The 14,756-nt window shown below is 40.2% G+C and overlaps 1 protein-coding gene and 1 non-coding gene across 4 annotated transcripts in view; one reads left to right on the forward strand and one right to left on the reverse strand.

Moving 5' to 3' along the window:
• The window catches only part of Ect2 (epithelial cell transforming 2), a 59,999-nt gene that overhangs the window by 7,014 nt on the left and 38,229 nt on the right, over positions 1-14,756 (reverse strand). For all 3 annotated transcript variants that reach the window (XM_028760748.1, XM_028760814.1, XM_028760696.1), the window contains 3 exons: positions 13,274-13,428; positions 2,861-2,968; positions 1,390-1,533 (listed from right to left, as the gene is read on the reverse strand). In XM_028760748.1, coding sequence (XP_028616581.1) covers positions 1,390-1,533; positions 2,861-2,968; positions 13,274-13,428 — 407 coding nt within the window. The remainder of the gene's footprint in view (positions 1-1,389; positions 1,534-2,860; positions 2,969-13,273; positions 13,429-14,756) is intronic.
• LOC114619383 lies at positions 8,382-8,509 on the forward strand. The gene has a single exon (XR_003711138.1). It is a non-coding gene; the product is annotated as a small nucleolar RNA SNORA17 (small nucleolar RNA).

The raw sequence follows: 14,756 nt of genomic DNA on the forward strand, positions 1-14,756 counted from the left end.
TTTCTTCTCCTGTCTAAAAAATTTGTTTTCTTAAAGACAGAATCCTTTCGATAGCTACATAGAGGCTGACCTTGGACTTCTGGCTCTGCCTCCACTCCGCTGCATGCTGGGACTGAAGGTGTGTGGTTAGCATGTGCTGGGTGCCTTAGGCACCTAAGACAAACACTACCAAATGAGCTGTTTACAAACACTCAGTTTTGGCTCTAACTCTTTCAAGTGTTAAAGACTTCAATTAGCTTTTAAAAACTAACTTTTCCCCGTATTTGTTCCTAACCTGTACTAGTTTTGTATGACACAAAACTAACTACTCATTAATATTAGAGCACATCGTGCCCCAGATACGAAGCACATAACATACACTTAGTTCACCTCGCCAGTACTGTAGACTTGTTCACTGAGAAAAGTGAGCTTTAGTGAAACTTGCTACAAACTACACAGTAGTAAACACCAAAGCAAGCCTTTGAAAACTTGGGTTTTCCTGCTCTTTAACTATTACCTACCTGCTGTCCTGCACTTCAGTATGTATGACTTATATGCATTATTTTATATATAATTTATATACATATGAATTATATAATTTAGATTATATAATGGATCTCTGAGGTAAGCATTATTGACCTGACAGCCACTTGATTCCTGAGCCTTAGGAGCTCAAGTTACTAATCATTCAGTAGGAACACAGCTACTTTGATGATGTGACACTGCTACAAAAAACCGTCTTCACCTAATCATTCCAACACTGAACGCAGACTGTTCAGGAGCACTTAAATATCTGCCTGACTTTAGAGTCCCGAGAAATCTCTGTACTTCAGTTGCAGAGATTACATCCTATACATCAAGCCAACTGAAAAGAAATTAAACCTTAGCCCAATGTTATTGGAACTCATCAAATAGAAATATAACATTTATAAAGTGAAAAGCCAGGCCAAAACAGGCTTCTCTTCTTATGGAAATTAGAGTATGTGTCAGGTATAATAAAACTTCCACATCTAATAAACTATATAATAGGTATGCATCTAACTAAATAAAAGGAGACTCTTAGCTGGGCATGGGTGTACACACCTTTGAGTTCAGCATTTGGATAGGCAGATCTGAGAGTTTGAGGCCAGCCTGGTCTACATAGTAGTTCCATGATAGCAAAGGCTACATAGACCCTGTCTAAAAATAAAGGGAGGAGGGGGATCTTTCAGTTTCTTTTGTAAGTAAAATAAAAGTTAAATGTTTGGACAATAAAACAAACTTCATTACTTCATAAGCTAATCTAAACCTTTCAATTAAAAACTATCTAAAAGTTTTAAAAAAAAACAAAAATAGAAGATTGCTTTATATTATTAGAGTACACTATCGTATGCATCTAAGAAGGTCCTACCACATTAAGCCAATACTTACTGCTAAGGATGATGTGCTGGACAGACGGCTCACAGCAAGTTTGCCACTACTCGGAGGACTCCTTCCCTCTGAGCTGTGGGATGATGAAAGAGCCATCCGCAGGGTTCTCTTGGGGGTTTTGGAAAAAGAGAATGCCCTTGTAACCTGAAGTTTAAAAGCGTTTAGTATTAGTTATAGATAGACAAACATAAGATGGTCCATAACAATTTGTCTACATAAAGTAAGCCAACAATCTATCACTTTCCACAATAGGATGTGGTCGGCTTCTCTCTGGCACACGCAGTGTGCAGGTCGGGCGGGGCACTGAACTCCAATGGGAGAAAGCAGGGAGGACAGTAGCTAATAGAACACAAGTACGTAGGGCTTGTTGTGTTGCTTGTTTTCTTCTATTTTCCTGTTTGTAGGGCTGGGACTGGACCCAGGACTTCTGTGTGCTTTATCCTCAGCTATACCTCAGGTAAGAATTTTCTCTTATCTGCCACAGTGTAGATGTGCAATCCAAAATCACTTAAACCCCAGTGAAGGAGTTTCTGAATCATACTCTACCTAGTTTGTCTACTATGCTACATGTGTTAAGTGAGGGCAGATATAAAGGTAGGACAGGGCTTCCCCTTCAAAAGGAAACAAAACACAGCTATAAGTCTGCAAATGTCCTCTGGCTCTCTGAAACTCCTACTCTTTTGGGGTTTTTTGAGACATATTCTCTCTACACAGCCCCCAGGCAGGCCTGGAACTTAAGAGACCCACCCGCCCCTGCCTCTCAAGTACTGATATCAAAGGTGTAGTACACCAGCACACCCGGCTCACTTCTACTTCCCATTTCTAATGTAAGATGATAACATGAATAGATCCTAGGTTTCCTAACTCAAGCCATACTTGCTGAATACCGTTTTTGGCATTATTTAAGATGAATATAAATGCATTTATATCTAAAACACCAACAACTCACTCATGTCTGGTTCATACAACAGCCACTGCAACAAGAATGCAACAAGCTGTTTGTAAGTGCTGTGACAGAGAAGTCACTGAACATTATGAAATGTAATCTGTGCGTCATTTCCAAGTACTGTAGTAGATCAGTTCTGTTGTAGACTGGTGTGTGTGTGTGTGTGTGTGTTTGTGTGTGCGCACGCGCACGCGCTCGTGCACGCGTGCACATACAGGTACAGGGCCCCCTCATGTGTATCAGGTGCTTTCTAATTTTTTCTTGTTAAAGATGGGATCTCTACTGCCATGGAACTCACCAAGTAGGTTACACTAACTGACCGTCAAACTCCAGGAATGTTCCTGACTCTGCCTGCCTCCTCAGACCTAGGATTATCAGTGTCTCAATGCCCCGCTTCGTAGGTTCTAGAGACAGAACTCAGGTCCTCACAACAGCTCTAGACTATTGGTGTTGAAGGCAGCATTCTTTTAATTTAATGTGAAAAGCACATTTTAGAGATATGTGCACAATTTCAACAGAACTCACCTTTTTCGAAGTCTTTTTTATTGCTCTAGATGCTCGACTCAATGTACTATCCATATCTTTTGTATTTACTTCAAAAGACTCTGGATCAGCTACGTACATGAGATTCTCCTGTTGAAAAATAAAATTCAAAAACCAACTGTTTCTAAAATCAAACCATTAAGCACTCATGCACACTCCCACACATTAGGTAACATCTAAAATGAAGCTACTGCAGACGCGTATCACGGGCAGGGATGTGGCTCAGTGGTAATACGTCCTGGATCTGATCCATGGTGTCACCCCATCCTGTAATGTACTTCATTTCTACCCCGAAAAACAGTAACTTGAGGATAATCAAAAATAATTATTGTGTAAACCAACAGTTTACCATAGACCACATAAACAGGGAATTCATCCATATAAAATCTTACTAATAACCCTAAAACTGAACATTATTTAAAACAGTGAATGAACTTTTAAATTTATGCCTCAAAGCCAACAAAACACTCTTTCCTTAAGAGACTGACACCTGACTTTCTTCCTCAGTTTGTGTCTGGAAGAAATCTAAATTAGAAGTTCTGGCCCAACATCCTCACTTCCTACAGAAACATCAGCTAGATATCAGGGTGTATGTTACACCCTGAAAACTGCAAATATTTTGTGTAAATATGAGGAAAATGTTCTTTCCAAAGAAGAGGGCTCACGGATTATAGAGTGCATTCCCCAAGGAGGAAAACCCTCTCCTAAAGTAAGTAAAGAATCAGGGAACAAAATTACCCTTAAAACAAGATAACCTTTGTCAGAACACGTCCAAGAACTGGACTCATGTGAGGGGAATTCTAAGTGCTTATGAGAAAATTCCAAGAAAGCAAGTCAAGAGTCTTGTGACCACAGTTTCTTCAAAACATGGAACTGCTCTTGCACTGTTCTCATGTCCTCCCAGGTGTAGTGGACAGGAGTGAGTTTACTTCAGATTATTCAGTACAACTGGCTATTATTTGTTTATGACTCTATGGAAAAACATGTCTTTGCCTCCCGGAGCTTATCTGTATGATTGTACAGTTTATTCGTCTTAACCTTCAGGGCTATCATACATTATCTGACGCTCTGAATAAAGCTACTGTATGGGACCCTAGTCAGCCTCATTTATTGGCTCCATCTTCCCAGACCCCATCACCTCTAGAGTTCCAGCCCTTCTCCAAGTAATTACACATACCACTTGGACTTTCAAAGGGAAGTTTACCCATTATTCCTACTAAGGATTTTCACTTTAAATCCATAAATCTAGACTTAAAAAAAGATCAATGACCTGATCTTTTTTTAGACACTGAGAAGTCACAAGTTAGCACTACTAGTCTGCAACTGCAGAACTATATATCATCTTGTGAAAGTTTTCTTTTCTGAAAGTTTTCTCATATATATATATATATATATATATGGGAGAAAGTATATATATATATATGAGAAAGTATCTGGCATGGCTAGCCAAAGCACTTCCAAGGAGAAAGCCTGATAGTACTCAGAACTGACTGAAATGCCAAACTATAAGCACAAAGTATTAAACAGCATGTTCCTACAATCACAAATGGCTACTTAAAACAAAAGTCAAATATGTATACCTATTTGCATTCCACCATTAGCAGCCAAATAGCTTATTTTGCTTTCTTAGTTTTTTCATGAAGGTAGTCACACTCGGGGCCGGTTATATAGCCCAGCCGTTAACTCACACACTGCTGTAGCAGAAGCCAGCGTGCACTCCTGAGCACAGCTGTCCAGAGGCTCCCATCTCTCCTAACTCCAGCCCAGAGACTCCGTGCTCTTCGGTCCTCCACCTCCCTTCACATGCACATACCACCCCACACACATGCACGCGCATAGCTAGAAATGAGATGAATCTTTTAAAATTAAAAGCAAAAAAGCAAGTCATTCTGCCTCCTTCAGACACACTTTTTTCCATTTGACACATCTGCTAAATTACAGATTAATCCAATCCCCAACAGATAATAGTACTTGCAGATATCTGTATCTTAAAATGTTAAAGTCAAAAACAACAAACTTATTTTTATTACTTGTATTCTTGCTGTCCACTTTTACTTCACATTCTTTATTAACATACAGATACCTCATTATATCCTTTCTTTATAGCCTTTCTGTCTTACCAAGTCCTACTTAAAAGACGCAAAACATGCCACATGTATTTGTTTTTTAAATGGTCTGTCTCTTTTTTCACACTTAACTTATATTTATAATTTACGTGGAAAGAAATAGAATATCCATCTAAGTTCTAAATACTTAACAAATGTTTGTAGTTCCATGGGCTAATAACTTTAGTTATGGTCTACACTAATATGATAGCCTTACTTCAAGACCATCTATTCTGGAGCTGAAGAGTACAGCCTGCTTTCCTGAGGACCAAGTGATTCCAAACTCCCACCTGTCAGCTCACAACCATCTGTAACTGCAGTGCCTGGGGATCCAATGCCCTCGCTGGCCTCCTTGTGCACTGAATGCCCAAACATCCACAAAGGCAAAACATTCATCTGTGTAAAATATTTTTTGTTATCTTACTCTTCCTATAGGTTCATATATAAACTTTAAAACAGTGTAATATATTGATTGCTATAATGTTTTTTAAAGTACAATTTTAGGGCCAGAAAGATGAAAGCACTGAGTAAGTCATCTGTCTGTAAGACTGATGCCGGATTTCAATCCCAGAACCACTGTGGTGAAAAGAAAGAATGTACTCCTATGAGCTATCCTCCTGGCTTCCTTCACAAGAGCACAGTGGCATACACATCCACTCTCCCAAATAAACAAATGCCACATTTAAACCTTAAGCATAATTTAGTATTTCAAATGGTAGTGGCACTACTAAATTTTCTAGGTACCACTGTATTTTCTTTAGAAATTATCTTAGGGATCATTCTATCAAATTCTAAAAGTTTTCCACAGGATTTTAGAGACAGAAGAAATCTGTAAACTAGTTAAAGATGAATGTACACCTGTATATTAACATTCTTACTCAGGTACAATAAAGGGCTCAATATTGCAGATTTCTGTTTCATTATTTTTGTGCTAGATATTGAAAGCAGGTCTTGGAAATTGCCAAGATGAATACTCTACCATTGAACTATAATCCTACACAAATACAAACTTCTTAAAATAGTTTGCATGTTTCTCAATAGATGATTCTTACATATTTCATAACAAATGTTACTGAGATGTCATTAAAGAAAAATACCTACACACTGTGTGCTTTCACTACTTTACTGAACAGTTGAAGGTCCTGATAGGTCCGCGGCTGTCTAATCTCCTCCGCAGTGACTGGCCCTTAAGTGAGTACACACACCTCTGGCTACAGTTAACAGTGAGGTTCTGCTCCCTGCCCTGCTTTACATACAGCACCACAAATCAAGTGTACACTGAAGCAGTGCACTGCCTCCCAATGGGAATGTAACTTCATAGCTGTGCAAACAAAGCCTACAAAAATAAATGCATCCATTATATGCTTTTATTTACAATAAATACAGTAAACGTTCTTTACAATGAAGGAGTTTAAAACTTAAGTCTGAGGGCTGGCTCAGCAGTAAAGTGCATTTACTACTCTTGCACAGGACTCGGTCATGTTTCCCAGCACCCACATGCAACTTACAACCATCTGTTTACTCCACTTCTGGGGATCAAATAGCTTCTTCTGGTCTCTACAGGCACTCCACACACATGGTACATGTACATACATGCAGGCAAAACATTTACACACATATAATAAACTCTAGCAATTGATATAAGAAAAGGGTGGTGTTAGCAAGTTCATGTTCCATTTTCCTATTGCTATAACTATTACTCAGCATATCTAAGAACTAAAAAGGGGAAAAGTGCTTTCATGGTTATTTTCTTAAAGAACAAATAAATCCTTCTGATTTGAGAAGATAAACATAAGGTCTTTTGCAACCAGAGAAGGCTTCCCTCCAGAATAACCAAAGGGGAAATGCCCAGGTTCTCCACTAGAGGACAGAACAACAACAGAGCTGTTTGCTAAGAACCAAGGAGGAAGCACTCCCTCAGTCCCTCAGTTCTCTAAGCAGGAGTGAGGAGATGCAGGCAAATGTGCAAAGTGGGGGAAACACAGCTGGGTAGTCCCAGGCTCTTGTTTCTCATTAGTAATTATGGCGCTTTGAAAATATCCTTCATTTTTAATCTTTTTCTCCGAGTTTCTTAAATAAAATATAAATGAAATCTAAGGCATAGCTCGGCCTCATATTTTCTGAAACAATTCTGTACTTCTGAAAACATTTACAGTTTAGTCAAGTGGTCAAACATAGAAGAAGCCATGGGAAAGCAGTTTTTCGAATCCACACAATGTCTATGAACCCAAGATGAACACTGAAACAAAAGTGCTGAATTGAAGACTGAAAAGCAGACACAGGCCTCTCCTGAGGTATAACAAGTCAACTGTAAATGAAAGGGAGCTTCAGTTAGTTTATAAGTTTACTTATGAATGTTAGTTAACATGCATACAAAAAATTATCTCACATTTCTAGCATCTTAAGCCAATAAAAGCATCTCACTAACACAAGTCATCTGGCTGTTCTTCCTTTCCTTCCTTAAGCTCACCTCCCTAGCTAGTTACTCTTTGAGATCCCACAGGCACAAAATTATCTTTAGACTATGAGTATAAGAAACAAAAGAATGGCAGGTTTAAATTTGCATAATATCCAATTTATCACATTATATATATGCAAATACTTCAAAATGTAAAAAAAAAAGTCTAAAATCTAAAATACTTGGTTGGGATCTTAACATTTAGGATGCAACAATTTTGAATACTAAGGAATATACATCTTGTATATAATTTACAGAATAGTTATAAATAAAAATCATATTAACTTTATTATAAATAATACTGGCTAACAAAAAAAAAAGTCTCTTCCTATAGGTCCTATGTCTATTCCCCTTGAGTTATAATTCTGCTTACAAGACTAGAAAAATCAAAATACTGCTATTCATAAGCAATCAATGGCAGTAATTAAAATCAAGAGATAGAACATTTCATTATGTGTATGGGTATTTTGCCTGTATGAATGTATGTATGTACACTGCATGCATACCTAGTGCTCACAGAGATACGCATGGGCATCAGATCCCCGAGAACTGGATAGAGGGTTTTAAGCTAGCATGTGGGTGTTGGGAACAGCACCTGAGTGCTATGCAAGAACAGCTGGCACTCTTAACCACTGAGCCATCTCTCCAGTCCCAAGATATAGAATATGTTTTTTATTTTTATTAGAAACATTGAGTTAGTGGCAAAAATACTAAATGATAGATAGCATAGAACATTTAATTCTCATGTTACTGCTCAACTCACTAGATTTGGCAAAAGATGACAACACTGAAAATACACATGTTGGCAAGAGACTGAGACCAGAAATTTCGTTGTAAACAGCGAGTTAACACTTTAAGCAGACTAAACTTTACATTTTATATTCTGAAAACACAGGGGCATCATATAATTAGAGAGCAGAGATAACACAAGGTTTGATGCCCTGCCCCTAAAAGACTTACAAGTGTGGCTGCTATGTCACATGTGCATCAGTAGATGGCAGAGAGACAGGCCATGTCTTCACTCTGTTCTGATTTGTGAACATTTAAATGATTGCCATTCCCTGAAAAGAACCAAGTCTGGGATAATCACCAATCTGGTGCTGGTGCCAGGAGTCCCAGATGGGGAGCTAGCTTGAGATGACCACCAGTCTGGTGCCTCAAAGGCCAACATGGGCATCCAGGGTGTGGAGCAAACTGGGTACAGGATGAACTGCACCTGGGACCATGGGCCCTTGGGCAGGAGTGAGACAGATTACCCTTGTATGGGGCCACTCAGGTGAACCCAGTGAGGAGTTGAGCCCAAGGAGACCATCAGACCAGTGCCAGAGGACCTGGACAAGGAGCTAGCCTTAGATGACCACCAGTCTGGCACCACAAAGGCCTGGAGGAGCAGACCATGCCCAAGATGGCCCTTGCCTAGAGCTATAATGCACAAGCTGTGCATAGCGAGCGCTCCTAAGACCACTCCTAAGACTCCAGATACTCAGAGATCCCAAGAGTCACTAAGATGAACAAGTAAGTGGTGGAGAAATGGAAGAGAAAGAGAAACAGAAGGGTGGGGGCACAATGAAGAGAGATAGAACTGGAGACTCAGGGGTAGTGAGGAACAGCCTGATGTGAGTGACCAATGACATCACCTGGATCCTGGACTGTGCTGCAACTGAAGGTTGGGGAACGTCTGGATCCATGGCCTTGCAGCAGCAGGGGTCTGTTACCAAAGGCCAGGAGGATGTCCCTGATCCAGGATGCCTCTTAGAGAAATGTTGCTATCTGAGGGCTGTGCAGAACTGGCTCTGGTGTACGGAAGAGGAAGACCTGACCCCCAACCCTAGCCAGCTGCCATGCTTCCTCAACAATGCAGTAGTTGCAGGTGAGCTAACCAGCGGATGAGCGTGAGGAAAGCTACCTCACTTGTCTCCTCTCTACCACTCCCTTGCAGTGGCGTGGATAAGGGAGAGACACTTTCCTCCCCACCTGAGCTCTGCCACCTCTGGTAGGCTGCAGGAGACCTAACACTGGGGTTATGAGAGCAGGTCTGACCCTGTTCCTCACCAGCTGCAGCACTTAGGAGAGGGGGCAGCACACTTTCACCTGGGCAGTACAGCAGAGCTGACCGTGGAGGTGGTGGGAGGCAGGGGTTAGGGGTAGGTGTACAGATAAACCATCCCTGAGGGTGTGAGCACGGGAGAGCCAGCCCTACCACTTTGTCTGCTGTACAGTGTTGTTGAGTGAGAGATCTCCTCCCCCACTTTTGCCATTACACCTATGACAGGCAGGAAAGCTGGCTCAATCCCTCACTTGCTTCTACAGTAGAGCTGACCCTGATTTTTTTGGGGGGGCTGGAGGGGTTGGGGGGTTCGCTTTCCCAATGGTGTGAGATTGGAGAGTCAGCAGGCTGACAAGCTCAGGTCCCAATCCAGGGCACTGAGTTGGCCCACCCTAACATCTAGCCCAGCAATGAACTGCTGGTGTACATGAGGAGGCCACTCCTACAGATCCAAAACCGCAGGATGGCTGACACAGGGCAACAACAGAATGTCTGAGAGGAGTCCCAGTGGTTCCAGTACTGAGAGTGTAGCAGAAGCCAAACGCCTCGAAGCAAACCAAAGTCATTAAAACAAACATTTGCAAGCAAAGAAGTGTGGACCGAAGGATACACTATGGGACACACTGTGATACACAACAGCTTCCACAAGGAGATTTTTTTTCTCTCTGTTGTGAAAGAGGTTGCAGATATGAGAGGAGAAGAGTGGGACTGGGATACATGATGTGAAATTCACACAGATCCAGTAAAGCTTTGACTGAGAATACAGATGCCTGTCTGCTATACAACCACCAGTCATTATTCTCGGCTTTCATTTCACATGGATGGTTTTAAAGTTTTCTTTTATCCTGAAAGCTTTGTTAACTCATCTACAAATGGTCACAACAAATGAAACAGTATATACAATAAAATAATCATACTTATTTTACTCAGTTAAACAGCCTCAAGCTGGTATTATAATCCTAGAGTATGAGAGGCTAAGGCAAGAAGATCGCTACTGGTCTGAGGACTCCCTGGGATTACATATCAAAGAAGAAGACTTCAGCAAAATGAGCAACCCTCTATTATTTAGGGGACTAGAAAATTTAAAACAGAACAAAACAAAACAAAAATATTGATTCAAAGAATCAGAATTGCTTTTTTAAAAAATACCAGTTGCACATATATTTATATCATTTGAACATACATATTTAGAAACATACTTTCTTCAACATGGCAAAATATTCTCAAATAAGACATTAAAGTAGGGGCTTTAAATTTTTTTACTATGTGTGAAACCTTAAACTCAGAAAAGAGCTTACTGATGTCACCGAATCTTTCAATGCATAAGCAAATCTTAAGAAAAAAAATTTTCACCAGATTGGAATAATTCTATGGTATAAGTATAAATCAGAACATAGATAACTGTTTGCTGCCATCTTGTGGATAATTATATTATCTGAAACTTTCTGCATTTGTTGCTTGTAGTTTAGTTCTAATGGTTATTCATCTTATAGCTAATAAGCCAATGCTTACATTTTAAGCAAAACTTCCCATTAGCTTTGCATTTCAATGTTCCAGAGTTATCCACCTAGAAAGGACTGCATAAGCCACCCTGCTCCCTGCTAAGCTATGTGTAAACTTCCGTATCATTGTAAGGCAAGTGTAACTCGGGTACAGTGTTATTCCCATGTGAAGGGCCAAGCAACTCTTAATACTGTTACTACTAAACAGTGTCAACCTTTTTCAGCAAAAGATTCTATTTGCTGTATCATTTCTGCAGAGTAACAACAACCAGATCCCATATGAAGATCAAGTTATCTTCCAAGGGACCTTGAATTTATCCAAAACCTACTACAGAATCTCAAATAACTGGCAACTCATTTACTTCCAGTCACCACACCCAGCTCTCCATCGTAATCCCTCTAGTATGAAGGTACTTTAAGAGTTGCTGTGAGAAAACTGGACTGGCAACTTGTCCTGACAGGAAAAGCAAACTTCCACTGCTCTCAGTAGAAGGAGAACACAATGCAACAGTCAAGCTTCCCTAATCTAACAATCTGAAATCAAAATCCAATAATTTGAAATCCAAAATGTGCATTCAATACTGAGTTCTGGAGCAATTTATCTCAGAACTTCAGATGAGAGATATATCTGACCAGGAAAGTCTACAGATATTCCACAATGTAAAAAACTTGCCAACATGTGAGACGCTTCTGGTTCCAAGCACTTTGAAAGAGGAATATTCTGCAATACTATCCCTACCTAAGAACACTGATGGAAATTACAGGATAGGAGCAAAGCATGACAGTGGCTGAAGTGGCAAGCAAGATGGTACAGTGATAGTAAACGAGGTCATCCTACGAAAGCCAGATGAGTGTACAGTGTCTGCTTTAAACTTAACCAAAAGGAGGATGCACTGAAGAAGGCAAAATGCATCATTCTCTCCTCATCTTGAAGCAAAGTGGGAAGATGCCTCTGGCCTGGGAAGAATTAAGTTCAGGCCCTGGACTTGAAACTCAACAAAGGGCATACCATGATGAAACTAATACTGAACAAAGTCCCCAAACCAGGGGCTACACTGAAGAACCACGTTAACCATCAGTAGAAAGAATGCTTCTACCACCAGTATTGTTAATCTGAGTCTAGAATCATCGAATCCAGGCCTCTTGGCGTGGTGTGCCTTTGGAGGGTTATTTGGATTAAGATAATTGATGTGACCAGGCCTGTCTATGAGTGGCACTCTTCTGCATCATTCTGGGATGCTGATCTATGTAAGAAGGAGAAGGAAAAGGAAGCAAAAGCATCACTCTGCCTCTTCACTGTGAGAGAATGTGACCAGCCACTTTGAGTTCCCACTGCCTTGGCTTCATCACTATGATGGACTATATACTCTGCAACTTTAAAAAAAAAGTTTTAAAAAAATTCAAGTCTCAAGAAGACAGAAAAGATTCAATACTCAGCAGAGACACTTAATAGTGATGGAAGCAATTTAAAAAATCATTGTGCAGAAAAAATTCACAATGTTACAAAGACAATAGGAGAAAGCATCAATGTCAGGGTAAGTCAAACAATAAAAATAAAATACTGTGCTCAAAAGCAGGCATCTCAAAATACAGTCAAAGGAAAACAGAAAAATAGGAATGAAGAGAGCTTGCAGAAACTTTGGAACACCGCTGAGCAAAGACTTTCATTATTGGATTTCAAAAGTTTTTGATTTGAATGGGCTGGAGAGATGGCTTAACAGCTAAGAGCACTGGCAGGAGTATGAGTCCCAGCACCAACACGGTGGCTCACATCCATGTGCAACTCCAGTTCCAGGGGATCCAATGGCCTCTTCTGGCCTCCATGGGCACCAGGTCACAAACACACATGCAGGCAAAACATTGGTAAACACGAAATGATAATTTTCTAATTTAAAAAAAATAGAAATTAGAAAACAACTTGCAACAACACAAGACATTAGATGTGCAAAATTAACTTAATGTCCATATAATAAATTCTGAGTAAAAGAAAAAGCATCTGCAAAAAAACACACAGAGCATTCTAAGTGCCCAAAAGCCTCACTATAAATTACAGCCACAGAGCTAGAAAGTTAAAACTGACCATCTGGGAATCAGGGACTCAAGTGATATCTCATGGGCCTAAAAATGTAAAAACCTTTTCCTAAACAACCTAGGTTTTAGTATGTGAATAAAACTATAAAGGCTCTCTCCAATTCATGATTAAGTCACCACTGGAAATGTACAGTCAGTCTGGCTGCACTGTGCATGTTTATACCTGCATTTGACACAGGTTTAAGAACTTACAGCATCTGCTTTACAAATGGTGTTGGCAACATGTCGACACAGCATCTTCAGCCAGCTCTCCTTTGGAAGCTCCTCTGATGTCATCTGGAAGCTGAGCAGTACGTTGGCCTGCTCTGTTGGTGGTCTCACAAGCAATGCAAAGGCATTATGACAATCTAAGGTTCCAGAATAACCATAAACTGTGTTACTCCTTAGCTATTAGACATTTCATTTCATTTTCAAAATCAACTACCTCCTCTCTCGGCCCTGCTTTTCGTCAACTAAAAAGAGAGCATCAGTACAGTCATTTGAAACACAGGGACAAATTATAACCATACATTAGGAACCAAAGTAACCTGAGAACAAGTAAGGAGTGTTCTCTGTGACACTGAAATGTCTCACTGACAGTTTAATGAAAAATAGATTTCTTAGCATTCTAGTATTTAATTTCAAAACTAAAAATGAGAGCATATATCACTAGCAACTTACATAAATCACATTCAAAGAAACATACAAATATTGAAACATAATTGCTTTGTAATTGAGATGCTAAAATAAACGATTTTAAAATTATAATGCTAAAAAATCTGAAAACAAACAAACCAACATAAAATTGCTATGAATGAACACATGGTGGCCAGAGGACAGCTTGTGGGAGGACAGTTCTCTCTATCACAAAGATCCCTGGGACTGAACTCAGGTTACCAGGTGGGACAGCAAGTGCCTCTCTACCTCCCTGATCTGTATTTTAAAGACACTCCTTCATGTGTACTCAATACTTTCACAACCACAACTCCACCAAATTTAAATAAATGTCTCATCATAGGCTGTAATAAACACGGAGTTGAGCAGGTGAAAAAGAGTTCTGTAAGTGACTGGGCACTGGAGATGTGGCTCAGCTGTAGGGTGCTGGACAAGCAGGTGCAAAGCCCTGTGTCTGACTAGCAGCAACATACATGAAAAGGAGCTGATCATGTGTCCTACAAACTCAGGAGCAGATCACCTAAAGCACAAAAGAAAAGATTTCTTAAACCAAGACCATGACTACACAACACTGGTGCTGGCTAACTAGATAGCATGACTTAAGATGGATGTCTATTGGGGCCTTTTCAGACCTAAAGAAAAATCAAATACTAGACAAGTTAAAAAGGAAAAGTGTTCCTTGGGATAGTGCTCAAGTTTGGATCAGGATGTACCAAAAGCTGTGTTACAAGCTTGGTCTCCAGCTGGGCGTGAGTGGGATTCTAGCTGGGCGTGAGTGTGAGATTCTAGATGGCTAAGGACAGGTTGTGAGGGACCCTGACCACTTCCATTTCACAGCTCACACACAAGGCTCCAGCATGTGCTCTCAGACATGGTGAACCATGTCACCACTGTTCACAGCAGTGAGACCAAAAAGAATGGACAGAAATCTACCAAATCATCAGCCAAAATATCTGTAGAAATAGATTATTTCAGGAATTGCTGCAAGAGAAAACTAGCACACATGCAACAGGCAGATGTG

The sequence above is a fragment of the Grammomys surdaster genome, unplaced genomic scaffold (genome assembly GCF_004785775.1).
Source record: "Grammomys surdaster isolate TR1022 unplaced genomic scaffold, NIH_TR_1.0 62, whole genome shotgun sequence".
In the NCBI taxonomy this organism is placed as follows: Eukaryota; Metazoa; Chordata; class Mammalia; order Rodentia; family Muridae; genus Grammomys; species Grammomys surdaster.